Here is a 25,753-nt window from a genome sequence, read left to right on the forward strand (position 1 = left end):
TTAAATTTATTTAATGAAATTTATAATATAGCTTTTCCATATTAAAAATAGAGCCTTGCTCAGTTTCTGCATTTGTTGGTAACGACGATCCCATCCGTTATGGCGCTGTCAACTAAACCACATCTAAGTAAATATCGTACTGTACCTTTTTTCGTTGCCTGCTGCTCCTAGCCGCCTGCCCTAGTGTTTTTGACGGCTGAGAAAGCTATTGTATTTGCTTGGAGCGATTTTCTTTTATGATCGATCTCTGACGTTCCACAGTCTTCTGTAGAATTTTTTTGTGGGTGATTTTGGTGTGATTAATCTGGTATTCAGTGAATCTCTTCTTATTCAATCAACTATAAGAAGCGAGATGGACTGGTGACATGGCCACTCAGCAGTTGTCGGCTCACTTCTGGACCTTAAGAGACGATGTTATCATTCCAGACTGCGACCTTGGAGCCTTCAAGTACGTTATCAAGCTTTGCAATGTTATGGTCTCATAATAACATGAGTGATTGTAAGCTATCGTATTTCGTATAAAGATACCAGATGAATAAAGATGGAGATCTGTTGTCAGGGCCCTATGGCCAGCTCAAAAGAACTCTCTGCCAAAGCCGTGATAAGATTACTACTCCCAGTAACAAACGTCCTTCACGTTTGAGAGATAACTTACTTGAATTTGAGGTTTGTGTATTTTATGCTTGTCTCTAGTTTCATTTATTTATATTTTTATTGTTGTTCAGCTTCATTCATTGTTGTTTTATTTGATCCAGGATCTGCTTGCCAATCACATGATTGCTCATGTCGGATGGTCTGTGACTGACTATGGTCTCGGGTTGATTGTGTTTAGCAATGGATTTATTGTCCATCTCACAGTGGATCTCCACCAGACAGATGTTATTGATATTATTATTGACAAAAGTCTCGAAGGGAAACTGTTAGCTGATATAGTTGGTGGTGAGTTAGTTATTGTTTTCAAGGAAACCATGTTGTAATAAGTGAAATCATATTTGAACTATTGTAGTGTGCAGTTCATCAGAATTGTTGGTGATCGCCCATGGAATCCCGCAACTAACTATTATCGCTACGAACCAGCCTGTTTTTAATACAGTCCGCCCGTCTTACTTAAACCAGTGTAACGTGACAGTTAACAGCGTACAGCTTCCCGGGCCTGGGACCCGGCGTCAAGAAAGGAAAATAAGCCTTTCTCCCCAAAATACTACTGTAAGAATTACTGACGAATGTTTTTGAATTTACTGCTAAACATCGGTGTTAAATTTCCATGTCGTTCAGTTTTGTCTCTGGTGGGAGAGAGAAGGTGGAGAATTGTTTGCCTGGGCTCCTGTTGTCAGGGCAGAAGACCGAGCAAATATCCTGGTCTACTCCATTTCATCTGAGTTAATTGCGTGCCACTATACGGAACACAATCCATTTTTAGTGGAATTTAGTGCCAAAGACAATGGCCAGCTGAGAGTGGCAGAGCTTTTATCTTCAGCCAAAGTACGGTTTCCTTAGCTCTTTCATTTAAACCAAAAAAGAAAGAAAAAAAAACAGCGGCATTTTTTTTACGATGTACAGGGTCGATTAAGTGTACATTATACTGTCTTCAACGTGCAGCAGCCTTTTAAGCCAATTCAACGAAGATTGTTAAGGATACCCGCTCTTCCCAGATGTCATTCGCATAGCCCAGACGAGCAAATCCTGTTGCTAGGTTGCGTTGATGCTTCCATCATCGCGTGGGATGTGACAAGAGATACAATTACAACGATCAAATCTTCGTTTGTGAGTACTGTCACCTCCAATTCTATAATCAAATATGAAATGCCGTAATCAAATCTGTTTTGCAAAATGTTAGATACCCTTTCATTTGTCGTGGCACGGAGAAAGCGCTTTTTTCACCGTTTGCGGAGAAAGAGGACAACTTCAATGTTGGGATCGTGCACTAAACCCGCTTCTGCTTCGCCTACAGCGCGGTACCGATGGATCGCCCGTTTTGCATTTGCAACAATATCTTCGCCACCAGCCTTCAGTTCTTGCCCTAAAATGGGCCGCCTTACCCGACCACCTAAGCAGTCTTAGAGAATCTCCAGTACATAACACGGCGACACTGCAATTCAGATTGAAATCTACGCGGAGTATCCGGAAGAAATCACGCTCTCCTGCCGTTCGGGATGTGGGACAATATCGCAATAACACCACTAGAACAGCCGCACAATATTTATTAGTCTGCTTCGAAAGAGGCCCGATATTGTGTCTTCAATTCCTGACTAGCTGCTGGCCTGGTGGATGCTCCTTAGACTCGCTGTCCATTTGTTCTGAATATTTGTTATGGCAGCAATTGGAAGCAGCTGTACAGCATCTGTTATCGCTCAAATGGACGAATGTTAGGAGCTTCTACGAGGAAGATGTTCTGTTGAGCTGTCTGGTGAAAGTAGTTAATGGCCTGTTGCACCAACCCAACCCTGTGGCTGATAATCTCCTGGAACGAGTCATCATCAATCTTCTAGGCACTGTCAGAGGAGATGATGCCCTTGCCGAACCGGTCTTTGATGCCGCTCGAAGATGTTGCCGAGCCATGTTTCGTCGCGGTCGTCTTCAGCTAGCTGCAGTCTACGCCCTCAGAGTACAGGATCCTGATTTGTTGATCGAATTGGTACTCCACGCTCGCAATGCCGGCGATGAAGCTTTGGTGTCTCAAGCGACAACTGTATTGGACTGTGTCCGGGACGAATTTTCTTCCACTAGCTCATCTACGAGATCATCGCGATCTTCGTCTTACATTTCTAGTAGCAGTAGCGATACGTCGGAATCGTGTTCCACGTGCGATGAAAGCCATTCGACTCATGACGATCCATCACATCAATTATCGAACCTCAACTTGGGTGTGTACCGCTTTAAACCTAATATGTAATATAAATGTTGATTTCTTAAATTCTTTCGACAGAGGACAACAACGAAGACCAAGTTCACGTCATAAGCTTTGGAGTCGTTTGAGCGAACCTAACGAATGTTTTAGATCGTTGCGCCTTTTTCATCCCATAATGTGAGACCGGAACACAAGCAAATTCGCTTGGTGTTTTCCAAGATTCCGGCCGAGCGGGCTATAATTCCACACCCGATTCTGTGACGCGTAATAACAATCAATGACTTGATATTTATACTACTTCGAGTTGCAGTTACCTTTCGCCGGAATTGCCGTCCATTTTTGAATTGGTGTTGGATCCACGGCCAAGGTCGTCTGCTTGAGCCGTCACAGCAACTGAGCGTCCAATTAAATCATGTACTTTTATGTATTTGTCAATGATTCTGAAGGCGGCTCTACCGCTTTCGTCCGAAATGATGTTGCCTAAATCTCCCAAGTGCTATTGATTACAGTTGAATAAATTCTAATAGAACTGTTACATTTGTTTGCATCAAAATACCCTATTTTGGATGTTGTCATCAGGCCCACCGTGTGGTCGATTGTAAGGATTGTAGTGATCCCCAATGCTGTCACACCCTTGACTTAGATCACCACTGGAATAAATGTGGAAACCATGAGGTCCTGGCTTCAATCCATCAATGGTTCCATCAATAACACATTCTTCGTCAACTTCAGTGAACCTCACCACACCTTTAATAGAGCCCTTTGAGAATCCGACAGGGTAGCCCAGCACAGCAACAGCAGAGGCCATTTTTTTGGAACCTACTCCTGTGATGATTACCCGTTTGCCAGAGGTTTCCAAGGCAGCATGTAATTGATGAATTGGTAGACTGCTCTCGATGACTACTCGTTCCTGGCTCAAATCCACTTCAAAATTCTTGATGCCATCCATTCCGTTCAACACATTGCTAACCTTGTCAACGCATGACTGGCACGACAAGGGAACAGCAAACTCTATCTATAATGAAAACAATATTTACGAAATTCTATTATAAAAATGGAAAGCGTGTTGTTCTACTTTGGTGGTCGTCATGTTGCACGAATGGAATCCCGAATGAGGGAATCGAATATTGCAAAACACTGACGTTTGAAAGTCGTTTCTTTTCCTTTTCTATACGTTAATCGATGTCGTCTGGTATGGACATGGTGTGGTACGTTGACAGATTGACTAATTTATGTCGGAATGTTTTTGTATTGTTCGATCAGTAAAAAAAAGTGGAGCAATATTCGTGCTACATAGTATTAGAATATTACGATCGATTAAACATACACAAAAAGAAAGTGAGTGTTATTAGAAAACGGATTGGCTGACCGTCCCCACCCCACTTTGCTTCATTGCCAAATATGATGATATCAATTGTTGTGTCTGCATGTGGTAAAAAAACGAAATGAAAATGGACGAACAGAGTTAACTTTTCTTTTTGCATCATCATTTCAGAATTGATGACTAGTCTTTGACATCGAATAATGTGCATGTCCGGCAGATACGTTCCTCTTTTCTTTTCATATAAGGCTATAGACAAATGGTTTGTTTGTGGAGTTTTCACATCCATGAGTACCACATGTGGTAAGTACAAAATTGAATAAAGATATATATGTATATGTATAATATATGTAAAAAAACGTGCACATGATTGGATGCCGGCCAAAGAAACAAAATACAGCTTTTTTTTTTTATCAAAGGTTTGAAGAGTTTAGCGAGACAATAATTAAAGTAATTACTGGACGTATAAAGGTGATGCTTCTTATATTAAATATTTGCAAAAAGAACGTTTTATTTTTTTAAAAAGAGAATTTGAATAAAAACCACCACCGATCAAATAGAGATTTGTTTTGTTATGTAAGATTCAAAAAAAAGGAATCTGAATCACAATGGAAAAAAGGAGGAGATTCAAAAAGAAATTTATCGTATTCTATTTTTTCCTGCATATTCTGTGTTTATGTATTAATCTATTAAGGTGGCAGGAGAGCGTGCCAATGGCATATTTGCTCACCTGCAGCCTCTCTCATTTCCTGCCAATGTTCCGTCTGTTGATCTACGGAACTATCGAAACCCAACGAGATCCAACCGAGCAATTCACGACGCTTCAAACTTCGCTTGTTGACAACAGAGATGAGCAAGGTGACTTCGGCCAGCTGGAAGAGCGTCACCTGGAAAGCGAACGTCTCCAACCAGGTCGGCCCGCCGTCCGAATTCTTTTTGGGTAATCGTCTTGGCACGTCCGAGTTCTTGTCCCGTTTGCGTCAACAGCATCACTTTCACGCAAGCATCTGGTACCCTGTTGGACGTCCAACTTCGTAACGAAGCGGCCCTAAGGATTTCCACAGACAAACGACCAGTTGTCCCATTGTAAGCCAAGCCCAGCAACAATTCCGGAATGCCATTACGTGGTGGAATCATCTCCGGTGGCCATTGCTCCGATGGGCCGATAGACGTTGGACTAATGTCGCCTCGGCTGCTGCTACTGCTTGTGCTTCGACCCAAAGCGGCCAATGATTTCTAGCACGTCAAGGGAAAAGAACGAAAAAAAAAAAAAGGAAGGTGAGTGTCTTCGTGCGTGACTGGTACGTCGTCAAGATTTGTTTGTAAATCTTACTTTGAACGGGCCAGATTTGGTCTCTAGGGCGACAAGGAGAGACTGTTCTCTTTGATGATCGAGAGTCATGGAAGCTAGACCGACGAAAGCCTCCCCGAGGAGCCTCTCCCTGCGTAGCCGTTCCGAGCAGTAGAGCCGTAGACGGATGCCGGTGCTGCTCAATTCGGCCGGCTCGATCCGGCTGAAGACGAACGTTTCCATGACGGACACTGTGCTGCCATCTTGATTGATGTAACGCAATTTGCTCTTGCAACGCTGCTTCCGGTCGGGCAGCAAAAGTAATCTCAACTGGATGGATGTGTTGCGGCTGGCGGAAGTCAGCTGGCGCAATTCCACCAGCCGAACCACCAGTTTACCTGACGCCGAGTTGTAAGAGAAACCCATTTCTGCTACGGCTTTGTTTGCAGTCCTGTTGGGACCGGGCAGAATGACCGATCCGGTCACCGATTCCGATTCGCCGAAAGTGCTGGACATGTCCGTCATGTCAATCATACTCTCCTTTCAACAAAAATGTAGTGAAATGAAATTTAAAATTCAAAAAAAGATAGTATCATAAAAGAATAAAAGTAGAGAGACATACAGCTCTACTATCGGTGTCCATGTGGATCATGGAGCGAATGCGGTCCAAGCCGGTTGCCGTCAAAACGGCCAGACTGCGGCTTAGGGTTCGACTAGATTTTAACGTGCTGCCAACAGTCGACGACTAGCCCCATAAATATACGTAGCGTATAAAAACAAACATGCAAACTACAGATTGTCATCGCACAAAGAATCAATAGATCTAAAACTACATGCAGTGTGTTGTGTACGCACCGTCCAGTTTGACTACATTATAATAGTTTCATGCGGTGTATAGCGTTACTTACGGGTGGGGTGGGCGGCATATCTAGGACGACGTCGTTGGGGTAAAATCTACTCGAGCTATTATTGACGTCGGGGATGGCATGCGACGATGGTGCTGTCGAACGGTTACTTACATCGCAGTCGGTCTCGGCCAAGCTGGATTGCCGTTGGGTGGGCGGCGTCCACTCATCCAGTCGCTGGATATCGTCGTGATCGACGAGTCGTTGATGACGATGCTGTTGATGAGCCAAATCTTGTCGATTGGCGGCACGCTGCCTCAAAACGGCTTCGTCTGGTGATCGATGGTGACGTCTTTGTTGCTCGTTTGAATGATGTGCCTGGCTGTGGTGATGATGAGATCCTACTGAAGCAGGAAGATGGTCCGGATGATCGTTGATGGCGCTGGCCGATGATGATGAATTACTCGCCTCCGATCCATCACTTTGACACGTCAGAGGTGAGACACCAAAGGTGGGAAAACAATGAGAAAAAAAAAAAACAATTAGATGATGCGCTCCACTTGATCTACGCTTTGGCTATGCGTTTACATAGAAACTATTAACTTTTGGCAATGGTCCCTTTTTTTCTTCAATGTTCGGGGCTAAAATGTTTTGGGACGGCGACTCAGAGACGGATGGGGAGAATTCAATTAGCCCCTTCATAACTATAACGCGTTATTAACTATAGGGAAGGTGTACATCATGTTGCCGATTTTTTTTTTTATGACATGCACGGCAACATTTTGTGTGAATGTAGACGTCGGGCTGCTGCCATTTTTCAGGGATACATGAGCAAACAGAAATCAATAGTTTCAAGGTTCTAACGGTGTACTTTCGCCTTGTACTTGTTTCTCTCTATCTCCCTGACTCGTGTATGTACGTTAGATTCTTGACAGAGTATATATTTGCCTATACTGCCAACGCCGGCTTTTTTTATATTCTTATCGGCAATACAGTACGTCTATTTAATGGTAATATCGAACGGTTATCGCTTTCTTTCGGCGCGTGTAAGGTCCGAAGCTGGGCGACAAAAGCAGTTTATTCGCATGATGAGAACTGCGTTCAAATCAAAGACTTGAATGCAACCCATCCAAATAAACCTTGCCAATAGTTAAAAAAAAAATAATAATTTTGGTTTCAAAAAAATGAAATCATTCAAGAAAAAAGGTGGCCCGAAAAAAATAGACTGTAACGTCCACAGACAATTAAAGGAGATCCCCCCCGCCAGTTGTCGGCTTGTTACTAGCGATGATATCCATCCGACTAACAACAACAAACTCAAACATACGGAGAGGGAAAAAGAGAAGAAAAACCGACAATAGGAAGGCAATGGCTTGGGGAATAACTAGGTGTATAGGTACACATCTACTAGGAGAAGCCAATCGATAAATCTCATCTGCAGTCCATGACGCACTATGAAAGGTACCTCCCTTTCCTATGCTCTCGCAGCAAAGGGAGGTTCATTGACGAGCCACAGCCTCTTTTTCGTCCCTGTGCACATTAAAGCAGCTGTTGGTTTAGCTGATCGATGGTGAAAAAAAAACAAAAAACACAACGACATCGATCCGACCACGCAAGATTAGAACCTTTTGACCTACCGTCTTTTTTCCTACAGGCAAGTGGTTGGTCTAGACAAGGTGAAGGTGAGGGGTATAGTCATAGTCACCTGTGCAGGGCCAGATTGAGCTTGTGGTGGACGCGGCCTCGCTGTTGCGGCGGATACGGTAGTGGCTGTTGCTGCGGCGTCGTGCAATCTTCTTCGTCCTCCTCCCCGGGTTCGTCCTCTTCGTCCGGCGGATAGAACGAATGGGGTCGATGAGGCATGGCCGCAGCCTGAGCGGCTTGGGCCGCAGCGGCCGCCGCCACGGCTACAACCGAACTCGATGATGGATAATGTACCAACTTTTCTTCGGGTAAACATGGCAGTGAACTAGGACGGGATGGTCGGCTCCTGTAGGACATTCAACATCCTGGTTTAAAAAACAAAACAAAAACAAATAAAGTGGGGATCGTTACCTGGGATGAAGCGCAGGATGAGGCTGTTGAGGTGATCCGTTGTCAGACTGGATATGACCGGCCGAAGTCGTTTGGGGCGGAATAGGTTTGTTAGGTGGTGCGATACGAGTGAGGACGGGCAGAAGCCATTTCTGTAATGGAGGCAGGTGGTGCACGAGAAGAGTCACGAGGAACAACAACAGGATCAAACTGCTGACGACGGCCACCAACAAACCGGGCCACCACGGTTCCGTCTCCATCAAAGAACCTATTTATTATTATTTATGTATTGTTTTTACTTTGTTATAATAATAATAATTTATCTTAACATTTTTAGCTTACGTCATTTCGATTTTTTAGGTTACGCACAGGAATCAATTAAAACGTATACTGACCGGGAGTTGCTGTCGTTGTTGTGCTATTTTCAATGGCCGTGTACATAATTTTTTTTCAATCTTATTTTCCGCGTAATAGCAAGTTTTCTAACAACGTGTGTAAACTACCTGTATGTTCGGGCATCATCGCAATGCTACAATGAACGGAACAAAAATTCTACAACAGACAGGAAAGGCCCGCAGGTGCGCAACACAGCTGTGCGCTCATTAATAAATATTGACGGAAGGCGAGGGGAAGAAAAGTTTTTTTTTATACCACCAACACCCTTTTCCCCCCCCACTTGTCCTAGCTAACGTACACAGACACATCGTTTAGGACAACAACGTCAAAATTGCACTACGGAATGGGTTCTAATGGCGGCCAAAATAGGAGCAAAACCAAAACAGTTGTTTCAAGCGAAACATGCCTGTCTAGACACAAAATTCGAGGCAGGAAGAAAATCTTTACCTTCTTCAGCTGTTAGACGATGCTAATAGCAACCGACAACTGACGGACATTTTCACTTTTCTAATGTGTCGTCTCCCGTCTGTTGTCTGGATATCCTTTCGTCAACGTGTCACACACACACACACACTTGGGGTTTTCTTTCTCTGTTCTTTCTTTCGTGCTGTTTTCTACAGTCGGAGGACAGAGCGGGAAATGTGGGGCTTCATATCGAGCGGGAAAGACTGCACGCACGAGTTTCTTAGCCCCGGCCCGTCAACGGCCCTGGCAAACTCTCAAATCCGCTCTGCCAAACAATATCGCAGCAGGGTTTGAAGAAACCATGGACGTGTGTTTTGCTCATGCGCCCTCCTTTAACTTCTTTACGCCGCCGCGGACGTCTCAACACACTGCCAAATAGATATCAACATTCAGTTCAATCGATAAACGGAGTTTATCCAACGGGGAATCCTTTTTTTTTCTCACCCCATCCATACTTACGTGACTGCTAGACCCGGCATTGTTTTTTTTTTATCTAGTAAAAACAACCGTTTTTCTTCCGTAAGAGCTGTTGCTCCTTTTGTTTGGAAACGGAACAACGCCGTTCTGCTCACAGACGTTTTTGGTTAGACACATGAATGCTTTATTTTCATGTTTCATTTACACGCATTCTGTGCCAAACAAGTTCTAAAAACAAATGGTTAAAAATTGAAAGGCATCGCTGCATAGCAGACACGCCGTCATGTAAACAAGCCGGTTATTATTATTCGTTTAACGTGAACATTACCTTTTATGTAAGTAAAGAGCTTGTTGAGAGGCGGGTTTTCTAATACTACGTGGATTGCAAGCTATCAATTTCGCTTTAGGCATTGTATCATAATGACGCGATAACGTCATCCAGATATTGAGACGTTGGACCTTGAAAGCGATCACCGGGAAACAGCAGCAGCCCGAGCGGACGTCAGTCGACTACGCTCGATATGACTACGAAAGAGGATGACCAGGATGGCAAGGACCACGGTTTCAACGTCAATTTTTTCCGCCGGTTTTGGAGGCTGCAGCATCTCCTCTTCCCTGGAGTCTTTTCCCTGCCACTAGGCCTTTTTTCATTACTTCTTTTGGTGGCTCTTTTAGGTAATACTCTGTTTTTCTATTCTTTTTCTGCTTCTCAAAATCATATTTCTTTTTCTTAGACGAGTTCATTATTTATGGTGTTGGTCTGATACCTAGTGGCTTCTACCAGGTTTTGGGTGAAAAAGACCTTCCTGGTTTTATTAACCAGACTCTTAAAAGTTTAGGAATAATTCTAGCAGTAGCAGTCAACAAAGCCATCAAAACATACATATCTCAAGTTCTCAATTTGACGTGGAGGCAGCTTCTCACCAGGTCTGTCCACCGACTCTACTTTACTGGTATCAACTATTACCAGCTCAATGTTTTAGACAAATATGTGGACAATCCGTAAGATCAGTTACTTGTGTCCTTATTTTCTGAATAACCAAAAGCATTATATCTAGGGACCAGAGAATCACTGCAGACATCAACATTTTATGTCTTGTTTTTAGCAGTGTTGCCATAAAAGTTGTAGTTTCTCCTTTTACTATTGCTTATTATAGCTACAAAGCCTATGTTGGGTAATAATGGATACTTCAAAAATTATTTACAAGGTTTACATGATAATCATTTTTGATAACTTTTTTTTTACAGGACAGGATGGGTTGGCCCAACATCATGTTTCCTTTTTTTTATTGTCGGCACATTGGTGAACAAGTTGCTTATGTCACCCATTGTGGCTTGGGTGGTAAGAAACGAACGCAGGGAGGGTGACTTTAGGTGCGTCCATTGTTTAATTCAAATCTAGAATGTTTATTCAGGCAAATAACAAAATTTTATTGATTCAGGTACAAACATATGCAAATTAGGAGTAATGCTGAATCGTTGGCTTTCCTGACTGGTGCTAGGCTAGAAGAATCAAAAACCAATAACAAACTGGACTTGTTGCTTACAACTCAGCACAGCCTCTATGGCCGGCAATTTTTCCTCAATTTGGCCGTCAACATGTTCGATTATATTGGCAGCATTATCAGTTACTTGGCGTTGGCCGTACCCATCTTCGCCGGACGCTATGACGGACTCTCATCCGCTGAACTCAGCGCTCTCATCAGTCAAAATGCATTCGTCTGTATATATCTCATTTCAACATTCAGCACCTTGGTTGATTTATCTTCGAGTGTCACGTATGGTCATTTACAATAGCATATGTAATTGGTATGACATTAGCATATCTTATGCTTTTCACAGTCAGCTTGCTGGTGTCACTCATCGTGTTTCCGAGCTGATTGAACGACTGCAACAGCTATACGACCGGAATGATGCCGACACTCCGGGGTACATCCTATATGCATAATTTATGCAAATATTCGAATTCTTCCTTGGAAAAAATCAATTTTCTTTCCTTTTTAAAGGGATCTGAAAGTGGTCAGCGTTGGCAAGAAAAATTCTTCCGGCATGATGGACGATATGAAACAAGATGGCTATTTAATGGAGGGAGTGGCATTCAAAGCGCCCGGTAGAAGTGAAGACCTAGTCAAGGAGCTCTACTTGCATGTGAGACCAGGTGAGAGCCTACTCATCACTGGCAGCAGCTCGGCAGGGAAAACAAGTTTACTGCGGTTGTTGCGCGGGCTCTGGAAACTCAATCGTGGTACTTTAACCGCCAATTACACTCCCGGACCGTGCGGTGTACTCTTTCTACCTCAGAAACCTTATTTGACGGATGGAACGCTCAGGGAACAGGTATTTATTACGGAAAGTGTCGTATCCCTTTTGATTAAGAAACACTCTGTCCGAATTAGATTACGTTTCCTCTAAGCGTCGATTTGGACCTGATTCCTAACGACGAAACGGAAGAATTGCTCAGTTACTTACACAAGATGAAGCTTGATGGGCTGATGAGCCGCATTGGGGGTTTGGATCGCCCGGCCGAATGGAATTGGTACTAAAACTAAAAAAAAATTTAAAGAAAATGAGATTATCATCATTCTGTTTTCATAAGGTACGATGTTCTTTCACCTGGTGAAATGCAGCGTTTGTCCTTCATCCGCTTGCTGTACCACAAACCTGCCATGGCATTCTTAGATGAAGCTACCTCCGCCGTGGATATGGAAATGGAACAGTTGCTGTACAGCGCTGCTGTTGACAGGGGCATAACTCTAATTAGTGTCGGCCATCGTGAATCACTTCGTGCCTTCCACAAAAACTTGCTGCACCTCAAAGGCGATGGCAGTTGGACACTGAAACCGATACGTCCCCATAGCCAAGAGCTTTCCAATTAAAAATGTTGACCTAAATCGACAAAGCGGACCAGCTGCATAACAATTATTTGATAAGATTAGTTTTATTTTTTAAACAGTGTAAGATAGCATTGGGGAAAAAAAAATAGAAGTCCCAGAAGTAGGTATTTCACTCGATTTACAATTAATTTGGCTATTTTAGGCTTCGAAAGTCGAAAGTCTTTCAGCCAAAGTTGGTCTCGTCTTTTTAACCGTTTCATCAGGCTGTTCGGCATTTCCGGAAGACTTTCTCTTGCGTGTGTATTTCTAATTTTGAAGAAATATTATGTTACGATTTGTTAGAACAATTGCGATTGGCGAGGTGTTTACCTGTCGCTCCTCTTCTGATAGAGTTTTGAATTTCTGCGCACCCAATCGAACCAGTTCAGCCTCGTTGCATTCAGGATTGTCAACCTTAAGCTGAGCTTTGTTTTGTTCCAGCCAAAGCATAAAACCGCTTTTGGGGGGCTGCTGGACTGGAATCGGAGAAGAATCTTGGGATTCTGGTGAGATTTCCTGATTCGATGGTGCAACTTCTTTCGCCGTTTTTTTCATGCCGAACAGCGTCGGCTGCTTCGTCATTTTAGCCTTAACATTTTCTTTCGATGGCCCAGTCATTGCTTGTGTAACTCTTGGCTGGTCAAAAATAGCCAAGCCGCGAGGAGAAGGCGTCGCTCCCGGCGATGAATCATCCGTGATGGAAGTCTTTTTCGCGAAAGGATTTTTCCTGTTTTGACTCATTGGGCGGATCGTTTTACAGCCGTCTGTCGGTGCCGCTGCAGTAATGGAAGTTTTTCTTTGTTTCGCTTGTAGAATCGGGTTATCTATGAATAACGCATCACTGTCAATTACTTCCAATCATTTTATCAGTTGACTTTGCTTACCTTCAACTTCGAGAATGGGAGGTGTCGACGCAAACATATCCCTAATTAGAAACAGTTTTACGTCACTCGGACGAGTATTAATATGTTGTGTAATAATTACCTGTCTTCATCCAAAGTTTGTGAAGCATTCGGGGCAGACAGAAATGAAGAGCGAGTTGATTCAAGCAATAGCGTTTCCTCAGCTTCGCGCTCACTGACAAGTTGCTCAGCCATGCTTGTAAGTCTATTAGCTAGCTGTCGTTTTCTAGCCCGTGTGGCGTATTTGACGGCCAGCTGGAGTAATTGTTCGCTGTGCATCCAATCGGCCACTTCCAGAGCCCGCACTTCCCGTTCAGCCTGACAGGCCAGCTGTTGATCGACCAAAAAGAATCATCAGCTTATATTCAATAACACAAAACAAAGACGTGTGACTGACGGCGAACATCTTCATCAAAGATTCTTTCGATAGGCGGTCGGCTTTGTCTCGAGGGTCGTCTACATCGAATCCAATTTGGTCCAACGTACTGGCTAACTGCATTTGCAGCGATGATTGGATAAGCGATTCTTCCAGCTGCGTCTTTTCATTGCTGACGTCACACAGAGGCAGTTTCACGTCCAGCAAGGCCATGTTGGGTCTCGGCAGTGTTGGAGGGTAGCGGGCGCCTTTGCACAAGACGCAGCGGACGCATTTTTCCAGCTCGCTCAATCCGATGAGGAAGTAATGGTCCGATTTACCCTTGACGTTTTGTCGCGTGTCCAGCAACGGCATCCACATGCCCGAACGGAGTTGCACTTGAAGGAGCCCACTGCTGTCCATTGTGGACAGTGTTCCTTCATCGCTGAATCCAGCCCACGATAACTCGCATTCTGGACCCAGAGGAAGCAATTGCGGATTGGCTAGCCACTCATAACCAATGGGAGATTTCTTATCAATGTTCACGAGTGCATAACCAATGGATTGTTCATCATCCATGCCTGTTGGTTAATGCGAAAGTTAAATTACCGGTGTGCATTTGCAATAATAATAATTCTACCCATTCCAGCGTGATAAGCCATGAATAGTTTTGGACCGTGACCAGCGAGACAGATGATGGGACCAGGTAGAGAGATTACAGCGCGTTGGAGACCCGAATTTGAAAAGAGTCTCAGTAATCGTCTCGAAGTGGCTACGGCCACCCAGCTGTCACCGACAGCTAAGGCTAAAGCATCCTCACCGAGAGGTAATGTAGTCGTCCATTCTTTATGTCCATCCCAAGCGGCAAAATTAACGCAGACAAGCTTACTAGAGCCGTCTTCTAGTGCCGGACCAGCCAAGAAGAGTGACCGAGCAGAGAGTGCGGCCATGGTATGGCCCAACGTGTTGGGTATGTGCAGCCCGTGGTGTACGGATGTGTCATGGAATTCGACTTCAATGTTGCTGGTCGTCTGATCACCGTCTTCTCCAAAACAACGAACGATTCCGATGTTGTTCCAGACCATGTACCGGTGAAGAAGATGAGCTGGAGATGACCCCGGTTGAAATGGTTCTTGTTTTTTACTTGGGGAGTAACGACGTCTGGAATTACTTGCTAAAGGACTAGACGGTCGGCTGTCAATCTTTGATGCTACATCGTCCAGGACATCGTATTCTAATGTACAAGAACATGGCGGAGGGTAATTTCTTTAGCTAGTTGAATAATCCTTTCAAAAGGAAAAATTAAGACCTACCCATAGGAGATGATCGAACTCCGATGAAGACGTCTGTGCCATTTTCTTCATCTATAGTAAATCCAGTATTCTTCTTAATCTGACTTATGGATATTTCTGCGTCATCATCGTCACCGGTACATGTAACACTGTTGGAAGTCTTTGTATTTTGCTGTGTTTTGCCATCTGGAGAGGTTACATTGTCCAAAAGGCCAATGTGACCCCTGCAATCACAGAAGGCAATCTCTTTGTTGGTGTTCATGGCTGGGTTCCACGCCAAATTGCAAATTTGTGTTTTCTTTTCATGCTGATACGCGTTGATCACAGCTTTTGATTGCATATCCCAGACAAGAATATCACCAGCCTTTGAAGCGGTTGCTAAAAACTTGCCGCACGTAGACCAGCAGCATATAGAAATCTGTACCATACAAAAATTCAAAATAAATAACCTAAAACCTATCATAATAAAAGCTTTTTAACGCTCACATCCTTTAGGCGATCGTCAGTAAGTTCGGCAACCTCCTTCCAAGTTTTTCTCTCCAGAATTTTGACCGTTGATGACTGATAAAATGGAATGGCCAGGAAACGACCAGTCGTAGGTTCAAAATGGATGCGGCAAAGCGAAGGCGAATTGCTAAAATCGTTACTCTTAGGACCCCATTGCCAAGATTGAACCTGTTCATTGGTAGCCAGGCACCAGACACGGACAGTTCCGTCGCAGCTACTCGACGCCTGAAATGTTTATAAATTAATACCTGAGATTAGGGGGGAAAATCTGAATAAAAACTTACTAAGAACTCTGATTTGGGATCAAGGCTGACACTGAGAATTGGTGCTGTGTGCCCTGTAAACACGACTTCTTTGTTCTTGCTGGTAGGGGCTAGGTCTTTAACCTTAACAGTCATATCACTAACAAAAATTCAAACATTTTCATATTCACAATTCTTAAGAACCAAGAAATATTTTATTAAACAAACCCTGAACCAGCTGCAACTTTGGTTCCATCTTTGTTAAATGAAATGTGAGTGATTGTTGAGGTAAATCGTGTGACAATACCATCAGTCTGATTGTCTGGATGAGAAAAAATTTGTAGAACATGCATGTCTGTTCCAACATAAATCTTTTCATTCTACAGTGACATACAGAAGAGAAATCAAATTAAAATCAAATAAATTTTAAAAAACATATAAAATTCCTCTGATACCTTAAAAGTAATGGCTGTGGCTTCATCTCCAACACGAACACATTCAGGATCATCATCTTCATATCCTTTCCAAACTCGGTAGTCCCCATCAGCACCACACGTTATGATATTTCTAAAGTAAAAAATCACAAAACATGACGTTATAGTTTGTAAGCCAAGTAGCCCTCCCGAACCAAGGTAATTAAAATATTTACGAGCCATCTTCCGAATATGTAAGGTCAGTATGCCCTTCGACATGGGCAAATTTCATCCTCTTCATTTTTTTAAATTAAAAGGCTAGCCACAACTAACTTTTACGTATATTAAAATCTTAGAAACAGAAAGACTGCTTGCAATAAAAACCGAAAAAATACTTTGTAGTTGTCAGAGCTAGCTATCTAATTGTTCTTTTTTTTACGGCAGCCGATCTATGACTTCCCGCCAGTAGTGAATAACAACATTGCCACATAAAACTTTACAAATGTGGGTCCTACGTTATTCATTATTATTAACTAGGACACCATTTCCTACCATTTTACCATAGATGATTTTACTATTGCAAAATAATTGTTCTAATTTAGAGGGAGCTTAAACTGACGGGGTAGCGAAAAACAAGCACTATTCATTTTAATACCAAAACAACGAACGCGAAATTAGAAGTCTCCAGTAAATATCAAGTAACAGCCTGGTAAAAACAGGTGCTATGAATAAGAAATATTCGGGTTAAGTTAGAAAAATTCCAATTTCTCTGTTAACTAAACAAATTTCATTAAATTAGCCGCATCGATAAATTTTTTTTATCATAGTAAAAAAACAGTTTAAAAAATCGGCGCGCACATCCTCCGTCCTTGTGAGTAGCGCCATTTCTAATTTTCTGGTCGTAGAGTCGTAGCCTCGGGCACTAGCAGACAACATTCGTAAATTTTTTCAGAAGCGGCAATGTGGCGATACAAACAAACATGAATAAAATCAATAAACGAACGTGTTCTCCTTGGATTTCCAGAATCTCTGTCTCTCGTCAAGCTCATGGGATGACTTGGCTAAAAGTGGTTTGTTATTTCACGTTACATTAAATTTCAAATTGTCTGATTTTAACTAGATCGTCTACTTTAATAAGGAGTGTTATGTGTGATAGGAAGTCATAGTTTTATTTATATTTGTCTGTGAACGATCTTCTTGCGCAGGTTACGTTTTTTATCCAAGACATTCACGAAAACAAAAAAAAACTTCTCTAGGCTATTAACCATATTAGATCAGTGTCCAGATGGTAAAACCTGCCTCTCTTATGTTTACAAAATTAAGATTATTCAAGAGTTACCATTGATCTGAAAGTTCTGCCTTTATATTTATTTGATAAACCATGTGAAACTAAAAATAGAAATTAGCTAAACAATTTCTTTCTTTTTCTCAGGATAAGATGTTTTCCCAAAACATCCCATTTGTTCACTGACAGCACATCAGTCGAAAACCATAAAATGCTGGGCAGAAAGCAATCCTTGCGGGGGGAACTCCTTCCTTATGAGGCAGCCCAAGAAGAGACGAATAATGAATCAGTCGGGGTTGATTGGATGAATAAGGTAAATTTCAGTTTCCTTTCTTCCAAAAAAGCTTATCTGGTTTGTATCTATTTTCCCCTGCTTTAGCTATGGATGAAGCGACTCTTGCGGATGAGCGCGTTGCTCTGCCTCTGTTCTGTTTCTCTGAATACGCCCAAAACCTTCGAACTATATCCCTTTCTGCGTCCCGTTACATTTGCCTGTGATTTGACCACCGGGCTCCTGTTTACCGCTGAAATGGTGATAAAGATCAATACGCGTAGTTTGCTAAAGGTTGTAGAGAAATATTTACAGAGAGTTCTTCCTTCGGCTTACAAAACTTATTATTTTTTTCGTAGGGAGAAGATTCGTATTTAAGAGACCGGTGGTGTTTGTTTGACACGAGCATGCTTTTCTTCCTGTGGATCTCTGTCATTCTACAGGCGTTGGAGCTTACGGCACTTGTGTCGTCGACATATGCTTATCTTTCCATACTCCGAGCTCCTCGTCCGTTGATCATGATCCGTTTTATCCGCGTTTTCCTTAAGTTTTCCATGCCGAAATCGCGAATCAATCAAATATTCAAGTAAAAACATTGTGTGACACCGCCATCTGCTACGGCCGTTTTCCTAATAACTTTTATATCCAGGCGTTCAGGTCAACAGATTTATAACGTCACGCTGTTCTTCCTCTTCTTCATGTCATTGTACGGCCTCCTAGGTGTTCAATTTTTTGGAGAATTACGTAACCACTGCATTCTAAACGACACTGACTTCAAGTAAGTAATCTGCAGCAAAATGTCTTAAATTGTCTTTAATACTTGATTGCTTTTGCACAGCCACATTACGGTTAATAGTCTCACCATACCGGACACATATTGTTCAATGGATTCTTCATCAGGATATCAGGTATGACTTCATTGAAACATTCGGTTTGTCCATAGCCCGGTTAGCTCAGTCGGTAGAGCGCGGGACTTTTAATCCTGAGGTCAAGGGTTCAAGTCCCTTATCGGGCGGCTAATTTTTTCGTAATTTTTTTTTTTGGCAATAACACAAAGTATTTTGTTTAGTGTCCCGAAGGAACGGTTTGCACAAAATTAAAAGATTCACGATACAAATTAGGATTTAATGGCTTTGATGAAATAGGTAAGCGTACTCGTACAGCAAAACTAGCGGCAGAATTTGAACTAAATCTTTGTCTTCATTCTGTACAGCAACCAGCATTTTCACGGTCTACCAGGCCTTCTCTCAGGAAGGCTGGGTGTTCATCATGTACCGAGCAGTGGATACCCTGCCGGCCTGGCGGGCCTTTATGTACTTTACGACGATGATTTTCTTCTTGAGTTGGCTCGTCAAAAACGTTTTCATCGCCGTCATTACGGAGACTTTCAACGAGATCCGTGTGCAGTTCCAGCAAATGTGGGGCCAAAGGGGTTCGCAATTGGCTGATATTGTGGATGCCCGTGCTCCCATTATTAGCGGAGATGACCGTGGATGGAAGCTAGTACCGACAGATGCAACCCGCCATCAATATCGCACCGTTATGCTCTTCCTTCCTGTTTTGAACTCAGCCGCCTTCCATTTACTTTTAATGATGGCCATTCTGGCAAACGGACTCTTTACGGCCAGCATGAGTTTCAAACATGATGGGCGTCCTCGCAGCGATTTTTACCAACAACATTACTACATTGAAGTAATTTTCGTTTATTATTATTATTGTTGAATTTTAATATAACTGAAAAGAAATTTTAAATTGTCCTTCTCTCAGGTGGGATTTACGGTCTTTTTTAACTTGGAGGCCTGTTCAAAATATGGTGTCTTGGCTTCCGCGACTATTATGGTCGCACTATTTACAAGTTTGAGTTACTCCTGGTCATTGGAACAACACTCCACTTGCTTCCCCAATTTTATCTATCTGTTCTGACCTACTTTCAAGTTCGTTAAAAGTCCCTGCTTCGGTCGCCACAACATCGAAATAATTCTGATGTTTGCTCAACAGGTTTTACGGGTGGTCAGGCTCATCAAAGCCTCGCCATTATTAGAAGATTTCGTTTACAAAATTTTCGGGCCGGGCAAGAAGCTGGGCAGTCTCATCATTTTCACCATGTGCTTGCTCATCATCACGTCCAGCATCTCCATGCAGCTCTTTTGCTTCTTGGCCGATTTCACCAAATTCGAAACTTTCCCAGAGGTGAATTGTCTAGTGATTGGTAGCCTTAGTTCTTTGACTTACTCATCAATATTCATTGTAATGTTTGCAGGCTTTCATGTCCATGTTTCAAATCCTGACGCAAGAAGCCTGGGTAGAAGTCATGGACGAAACAATGTTGCGTACCAGTGAAACCATCGTACCCATAGTTGCTGTTTATTTTATTCTTTACCACCTTTTCGTTACGCTGGTATGGTATCGAAGCTTGGGCACTGAAATTCTAACTGAATCCAAAATCCCTTCCATCTAGATCGTGTTGAGCTTGTTTGTCGCCGTCATTCTCGACAACTTGGAGTTGGACGAGGACATCAAGAAGCTGAAACAGATGAAGGCTCGCGAGCAGAGCGCCGAGATCAAGAAAACTCTGCCAAGGCGTTTGAGGCTCTTTGAGAAATTCCCCGACCGGCCTCAGATGACGCGCCTGCACAAAGTCCCGTCGGATTTCAACCTCCCAAAGGTGATGCTGAAATTTTAACTGTGAGAGAAAGTTTTTTGAAATTCAACCATTAAGTGCAGGTTCGAGACAGTTTCGTCCGTCAGTTTATGCTGGAGGCGGGTGACGATGACGACTTGCCAATCGACAAAGGCAACGATGACAGCAAGGGCAACGGGAAAGTGCTGTACAGAAAGAAACAGCCATTGCGTCTGTTGAACAGCGTCATTTCTACCTGCGTTGCGGGCACAAATCAAAAGCAAAATGCCATCACGGGCATCATCAAGTATGCGAAAATGTTTACCTTTAAATTTCAATAGGTAAATGAAATTTATTGTTAGTGAGTCGAACAATCAACGGCTGCTCTTGGGTGATTCAGGACCTATTCCAATCATTGGTACCGGCAAACCAGGCGCTGCAGGCCAGAAGAATCGCCAGGATTTGAAAAAGTACGCGGGATATCTTTTTTATGTCGTGTACTCTTCTTTTCTTAATTATTTTTGGTTCAGGAGTGGACATCGAAGTTTCAGGGGATCAGTCAAAATTAAACAGACATATGAACATTTAAAGGAAAATGGCGATCTAGGTGCGATGAACCGAACGTCAACGTCCAGACGAACGCCTGATATCGATATCAAACTACTTCAAGCCAAACGCCAACAGGCCGAGATGCGTCGGTTAGTCTGATGCGTTTCTAAAAAATCCCTGTAAAATAATCATTTCTTTTTGTGATGTTAGAAATCAACGAGAAGAGGATTTACGGGAAAATCATCCATATTTCGACACGCCGCTGTTCCTGGTGCCCCGCGAGTCCGGCTTCCGCCGTCTGTGCCAGCGCATGGTCTACGCCCGATACTGCCCCCGTCTCAAAGATCCCATCACGGGCAAAGAGCGCAAACTGCACTACAAACGCTTACAGTTCGTTTTCTTTCGATTTTAAGTGATGTCGTTCCAGTTCACTCCTACAAATTTCGTTTGTTTCTAAACAGCAATCTGGTGGGATTGGTAACTTACTTGGACTGGGTCATGATCTTCGTCACGACCCTATCTTGCCTCTCGATGATGTTTGAGACTCCGCGCTACCGGCTCTGCGATCACCGCGAATTGCAAATCGCCGAATTCGGTTTCGTCATTTTTATGAGTTTAGAGCTTGGATTGAAAATTTTGGCAGATGGACTCTTCTTCACTCCGAAAGCGTTGTTCAAAGACGCGGCTGGCATTCTGGATCTATTTACCTTTGCCGTAAGGCCTACCCTTTTCTTTTAAGAATATGTCCCCTAATAAATTCCGATTTATTTTGATGAGTAGGTCGGTTTGGCCATGCTGTGTTGGATGCCTAAAGTAGTACCCCAAAATTCGAGCGCACAATTGTTGCTATTGTTACGTTGTTTGCGTCCGTTGCGCATCTTCATTTTGGTGCCGCACATGAGAAAAGTCGTCTGCGAACTCTGTCGCGGTTTCAAAGAAATCCTCCTCGTCTCGATCCTCCTCATCGTCTTGATGTTCGTCTTTGCCAGCTATGGCGTCCAGCTCTACGGTGGCCGGTTGGCCCGTTGCAACGACTCGGAGATTAAGACGCGCGACCAGTGCGTCGGCGTCTTTTTGCGCAAAGTGTTCGTCACCAAAATGAAATTGGCGCCCGGCGAGAACGAAACCCATCCGGCCATTTTAGTCCCTCGCGTTTGGTGAGTCAAAATTTTGCACGCCTCGATACAGAAACCTTGGGTTAATGTACTTTCATTTTTCAGGGCTAATCCGCGGCGCTTTAATTTCGATAATATCGGCAATGCCATGCTAGCCTTATTTGAAGTTCTATCTTTTAAAGGCTGGTTAGACATCCGTGATGTTCTTATCAAGACTTTAGGACCGGTAATAAAAATGTTTAAAATTTCGTCAAAAACTCTAAATCGCTAAATGATGTGGTTTATTTTTTTGTAGATTCATGCAATTTACATCCACATCTTTGTCTTTTTGGGTTGCATGATTGGTCTAACGCTGTTTGTCGGCGTCGTTATTGCCAATTATTCTGAAAACAAAGGAACAGCGCTTTTAACTGTTGATCAGCGGCGTTGGTAAGTTGCAGTTTGTCGTAACTAAATAATGAAAACATCACCAATTAACGAAATTGACTTAGGTGCGATTTGAAAAAACGATTGAAGATCGCGCAGCCGTTGCATTTGCCACCACGTCCGGAGGGCCATAGATTTCGCGCCTTCATATACGATATCACGCAGCACATCTATTTCAAAAGGTTCATCGCCCTGATGGTTATACTTAATAGCAGCCTCCTCTGCGTCTCGGTAAGGAGATCCTTTGCCACGTCGCTTCTTAATCTTAGCATGATTTTTGAAAATGTTTCGTTTTTTATCACACAGTGGCGCGAAGATCAGGCGCATACGTCATTGCTGGCCACCATCAGCTCTTGCTTGAGCTTTGTTTTTGTGGCAGAAGTGTCGATGAAGATGATCGCTTTCACTCCCCATGGTTATTGGCAGTCACGAAGAAATCGTTACGATACGTTGGTGACCGTAATGGGTCTCGTGTGGGCCATCACAAACTACACCATGGGAGTAATGGCGTCGTTTACCTTTTTTTTTTATAACATTCTATTTGATATCTAATCGATTGCCTTTCGTATAATAGAACGATTTGTCGCATTCGTTCGGGTTCGTCGCCATCATTTTGCGCTTTTTCACCATCACGGGCAAACACGCCACTCTGAAAATGTTGATGCTCACCGTCGTCGTCTCCGTCTACAAGAGCTTTTTCATCATCATGGGTATATCGTAAAAATACCTTTTTTTTCCTTCCATATCAACCAGTTTATTCGCTCCTGACTTACTTTTACTTTTTACGATCGTACATAAATCCAGGAATGTTCTTGTTAATCTTCGTTTACGCCTTGACCGGCTGTCTGCTGTTTGGCACGGTTAAGTACGGCGAAAGTGTTGGAAGGTAGATCTACTGATCAAAATGTTTTATCTCGTAAATGTTACATTTTACCCCGTTTGTCTTGTAAAGGCAAGCGAATTTCGGTAGCACACCCAGAGGTATCATCATGCTGTTCCGCATCGTGACAGGCGAAGACTGGTACAAAATCATGCACGATTGCATGGTATTGCCACCGTTTTGTACGCCCGGTGCCAATTATTGGGAAACCGATTGCGGCAACTTCACAGCGGCCATGATCTTTTTCTGTTCCTTTTACGTTATCATCACTTATATCGTCCTCAATCTTCTTGTCGGTAGGGGATTCCTCTAATTCCACACAAATCGTTTAATCTTCATCAATTCTTGTTTTCTTCTTAGCTATTATTATGGAGAACTTTTCGCTGTTCTACTCGAACGAAGAGGACGCCCTGCTCTCCTACGCCGACATTCGCAATTTCCAGAACACTTGGAACATTGTGGACGTCAACCAGCGCGGCGTCATTCCCGTTCGCAAAGTCAAATTCGTCCTGCGGTTACTCAAAGGCCGTCTCGAAGTCGATCCGCAGAAAGATCGTCTCCTCTTCAAGCACATGTGCTTCGAGCTGGAACGGCTCCACAACGGCGAGGACGTCACGTTCCACGACGTTCTCAAGTAATCGTATTCAACTAGAATTAGAATCAATTGAGCAAGATGCTCAATTTTAAAACAGATAAGAAATTAAAATGAATCCTCATTTAGTATGCTGTCGTATCGTTCAGTGGACATCCGAAAATCTTTGCAACTGGAGGAGCTTCTGGCTCGCGAAGAACTCGAATACATCATCGAAGAAGAAGTGGCAAAGCAAACTATCCGCCAATGGTTGGATTCCTGTTTAAAAAGAATGAAAACTGTCAATATCCACGATGCGGTCAGTCTTTTTTCATTCTATTTTCATCATGTCGCATTAAGTTTTCATGTTGGATTTTACAGAAGGATCATAATAGCTTGTTGGCTGGTTTACGGGCCACTAATGACCAACTGCAAGAGGCACAGGAAGAGAAACACCGTGAATTCAGCTCTGGAGGGGGCGAAAGAGATATGACTGAAGTGAAAGTATAATCAATTTGAATCCTGCATGGACGTGAATGAAAATTCTAATTAAAACCCGACATTCCAGGAGACGGAAGGTAGCGGGAAACACCGTCGGAAAGGCATGCTGGTCACGCGTTCCGACAGCATCAACAGCGTCAGCGGTCGGCGTTTGTTCTACGCGCCCTGTCACGGAGACGGATCGTCGACGCAGAGATCCAACTACGACAAGGAACGACTCGGCGTCTCTTCCAATCCCAAAAAGAGACCGTCCCGTCAAAGTAGTATTCAAAATAATTCATAACAAAAATATTCGCTCTGTTGTTTTTCATCATTCATCTTTTGTAATCAGGCACAGGCAAGGGGATGCCTTCTTCCAGCTTTTCACATTCTGTTGGCGAGTGTAGTCCTGGTACCAGTCCAACATGGTGAGACCTCGCACTTTTGATCCATCGCAATCTGTTCTTTTGCTTAAGCGAAATTCTTTTGGCATTTGCAGTCCAACAGGCAGCGGCCAGCACGTCCTGGCCTTCCCATACTCGAGCATTGGTGGTGGTGCGTCTTCCAACTGGTCAAGCCGCGGCCTTGGCCATCCACTGCCTCCGCTGGCACCGCCCAGTGCATTGGCCGTTCGCGTTGCATCGGCTGTGACTGAGGTGCAGGACTGGTGGCGCGATCAACTCGCATCTCTTGACGATTCTGATGAAGATTGATTATTTAAACCCAGATATTATCTTCCATATTGCATCTACAAAGCCGCACATGATTCCAGAGAACAAATCACTCAAAATTCTAGTCCCGGCGTCTGTGCCAAAGCTATTGTTTGTTTATAGATCATAGATCTAAATTTCTGTATTCTAAACAAAAATGTGAAAATCTTCCGTGTAACCTGAATCTCTTCCGAAGATAAGTTCCATCGTTTCGTTAAAATTTATTGTTTTCGTCAACGGAGAGTGCATCGTTAACGATATTTATAAGTTGCGCACGTTCATTTGTTCTAGTCTACCACTGCTTTAAGGAAACACGGTAAAATGTTGCTAGCCCATGCTAGAATAAACAGTGTCCTATCAGTTTCACATTTTTGTCAAGTTTTAATGACATCCTTTCTTTTACATGAGATCTCTTCATCTTTTTTCCTATGGTAATTTTCTTCCCTGTTTTTGAGAGGCACACAGGCAGAATTTATAAATTCCGCAACCCAATATCCGGTACAACTATATTACAAAACCGGTTTGTTAATAATATCATCTGTCACTAAGGGCTTGTTTCATGGTACATGTCAGCACGAGACAAAAAAACGTTAACATTTACTATAAATAACAGGAAAATAGCATAAAGCGGGACGGATTAAACAA

At 43.1% G+C, this 25,753-nt stretch overlaps 6 protein-coding genes and 1 non-coding gene across 9 annotated transcripts; 4 read left to right on the plus strand and 3 right to left on the minus strand.

Annotated features, from left to right (window-relative positions):
• The first annotated feature begins 196 nt into the window (after positions 1-196).
• LOC130698746 (WD repeat-containing and planar cell polarity effector protein fritz-like) lies at positions 197-3,383 on the plus strand. Its single transcript, XM_057521437.2, has 8 exons — positions 197-448; positions 525-666; positions 756-939; positions 1,007-1,206; positions 1,276-1,482; positions 1,561-1,764; positions 1,838-2,864; positions 2,927-3,383. Exons 1-8 carry the CDS (start codon positions 366-368, stop codon positions 2,974-2,976), a joined length of 2,097 nt encoding a protein of 698 aa, XP_057377420.1. The 5' UTR covers positions 197-365; the 3' UTR covers positions 2,977-3,383.
• On the minus strand, positions 2,887-4,233 carry LOC130698879 (copper chaperone for superoxide dismutase-like). Of its 3 annotated transcripts, none has more exons than XM_057521454.2 (5): positions 3,924-4,233; positions 3,687-3,863; positions 3,405-3,608; positions 3,163-3,344; positions 2,887-3,103 (listed from the first exon to the last, which is right to left on the minus strand). In XM_057521454.2, exons 1-5 carry the CDS (start codon positions 3,936-3,938, stop codon positions 2,995-2,997), a joined length of 687 nt encoding a protein of 228 aa, XP_057377437.1. In that variant the 5' UTR covers positions 3,939-4,233; the 3' UTR covers positions 2,887-2,994. The 3 variants fall into 3 exon arrangements, with proteins under 3 accessions (XP_057377437.1, XP_057377436.1, XP_057377435.1); XM_057521453.2 differs by having other exon boundaries at positions 3,405-3,526; positions 3,596-3,863; XM_057521452.2 differs by having other exon boundaries at positions 3,405-3,863.
• Positions 4,234-4,755: 522 nt separating this feature from the next.
• LOC130698737 (synaptotagmin-16-like) lies at positions 4,756-9,565 on the minus strand. Its single transcript, XM_059497354.1, is given in 8 exon segments — positions 4,756-5,113; positions 5,115-5,405; positions 5,503-6,000; positions 6,083-6,205; positions 6,369-6,786; positions 8,011-8,295; positions 8,361-8,607; positions 9,183-9,565. Coding segments are annotated over 7 exon segments (2,109 nt in total). The 5' UTR covers positions 8,600-8,607; positions 9,183-9,565; the 3' UTR covers positions 4,756-4,858.
• A 211-nt stretch (positions 9,566-9,776) lies between these two features.
• On the plus strand, positions 9,777-12,628 carry LOC130698789 (lysosomal cobalamin transporter ABCD4-like). The gene is made up of 10 exons (XM_057521445.2): positions 9,777-9,952; positions 10,025-10,292; positions 10,352-10,619; positions 10,676-10,792; positions 10,866-10,991; positions 11,060-11,395; positions 11,460-11,546; positions 11,624-11,954; positions 12,014-12,153; positions 12,214-12,628. Exons 2-10 carry the CDS (start codon positions 10,139-10,141, stop codon positions 12,491-12,493), a joined length of 1,839 nt encoding a protein of 612 aa, XP_057377428.1. The 5' UTR covers positions 9,777-9,952; positions 10,025-10,138; the 3' UTR covers positions 12,494-12,628.
• On the minus strand, positions 12,554-16,656 carry LOC130698708 (WD repeat and HMG-box DNA-binding protein 1-like). The gene is made up of 12 exons (XM_057521395.1): positions 16,438-16,656; positions 16,244-16,355; positions 16,017-16,168; positions 15,831-15,948; positions 15,526-15,771; positions 15,061-15,457; positions 14,388-14,981; positions 13,790-14,328; positions 13,475-13,722; positions 13,375-13,415; positions 12,821-13,314; positions 12,554-12,757 (listed from the first exon to the last, which is right to left on the minus strand). Exons 1-12 carry the CDS (start codon positions 16,500-16,502, stop codon positions 12,650-12,652), a joined length of 3,114 nt encoding a protein of 1,037 aa, XP_057377378.1. The 5' UTR covers positions 16,503-16,656; the 3' UTR covers positions 12,554-12,649.
• An 814-nt stretch (positions 16,657-17,470) lies between these two features.
• Positions 17,471-25,455, plus strand: LOC130698994 (sodium leak channel NALCN-like). Its single transcript, XM_059497348.1, is given in 32 exon segments — positions 17,471-17,489; positions 17,634-17,799; positions 17,866-18,051; positions 18,117-18,343; positions 18,407-18,535; positions 18,596-18,665; positions 18,827-18,902; positions 18,971-19,449; positions 19,525-19,552; positions 19,555-19,691; positions 19,756-19,947; positions 20,018-20,155; positions 20,216-20,422; positions 20,482-20,684; positions 20,740-20,847; positions 20,908-21,075; positions 21,137-21,316; positions 21,388-21,640; positions 21,707-22,083; positions 22,147-22,267; positions 22,337-22,470; positions 22,533-22,698; positions 22,774-22,968; positions 23,042-23,177; positions 23,272-23,353; positions 23,420-23,643; positions 23,708-23,981; positions 24,069-24,237; positions 24,300-24,422; positions 24,487-24,679; positions 24,751-24,826; positions 24,898-25,455. Coding segments are annotated over 31 exon segments (5,367 nt in total). The 5' UTR covers positions 17,471-17,489; positions 17,634-17,697; the 3' UTR covers positions 25,112-25,455.
• Positions 18,700-18,772, plus strand: Trnak-uuu (transfer RNA lysine (anticodon UUU)). Its single transcript has one exon. It is a non-coding gene; the product is annotated as a tRNA-Lys (tRNA).
• Positions 25,456-25,753: the final 298 nt, after the last annotated feature.

This window comes from Daphnia carinata, chromosome 10, assembly GCF_022539665.2.
Source record: "Daphnia carinata strain CSIRO-1 chromosome 10, CSIRO_AGI_Dcar_HiC_V3, whole genome shotgun sequence".
In the NCBI taxonomy this organism is placed as follows: Eukaryota; Metazoa; Arthropoda; class Branchiopoda; order Diplostraca; family Daphniidae; genus Daphnia; species Daphnia carinata.

Excerpts from the sequence above, each read along its gene's own strand:
- LOC130698746 (XM_057521437.2), top strand. The coding sequence starts at position 366 with ATGGCCACTCAGCAGTTGTCGGCTCACTTCTGGACCTTAAGAGACGAT. Across the intron at positions 940-1,006 it reads GTTAGCTGATATAGTTGGTG|TGTGCAGTTCATCAGAATTG; the intron begins GTGAGTTAGTTA and ends GAACTATTGTAG. Across the intron at positions 1,765-1,837 it reads CAACGATCAAATCTTCGTTT|ATACCCTTTCATTTGTCGTG; the intron begins GTGAGTACTGTC and ends GCAAAATGTTAG.
- LOC130698879 (XM_057521452.2), bottom strand. Across the intron at positions 3,345-3,404 it reads ATGACAACATCCAAAATAGG|CACTTGGGAGATTTAGGCAA; the intron begins GTATTTTGATGC and ends TGTAATCAATAG. Across the intron at positions 3,104-3,162 it reads GACGGCAATTCCGGCGAAAG|AATCGGGTGTGGAATTATAG; the intron begins GTAACTGCAACT and ends TACGCGTCACAG.
- LOC130698789 (XM_057521445.2), top strand. The coding sequence starts at position 10,139 with ATGACTACGAAAGAGGATGACCAGGATGGCAAGGACCACGGTTTCAAC. Across the intron at positions 10,620-10,675 it reads GACAAATATGTGGACAATCC|GGACCAGAGAATCACTGCAG; the intron begins GTAAGATCAGTT and ends CATTATATCTAG. Across the intron at positions 10,793-10,865 it reads AGCTACAAAGCCTATGTTGG|GACAGGATGGGTTGGCCCAA; the intron begins GTAATAATGGAT and ends TTTTTTTTACAG.
- LOC130698708 (XM_057521395.1), bottom strand. The coding sequence starts at position 16,502 with ATGAAGAGGATGAAATTTGCCCATGTCGAAGGGCATACTGACCTTACA. Across the intron at positions 15,949-16,016 it reads AAAGTTGCAGCTGGTTCAGG|TGATATGACTGTTAAGGTTA; the intron begins GTTTGTTTAATA and ends AATTTTTGTTAG. Across the intron at positions 13,723-13,789 it reads CTTTGATGAAGATGTTCGCC|CTGGCCTGTCAGGCTGAACG; the intron begins GTCAGTCACACG and ends GTCGATCAACAG.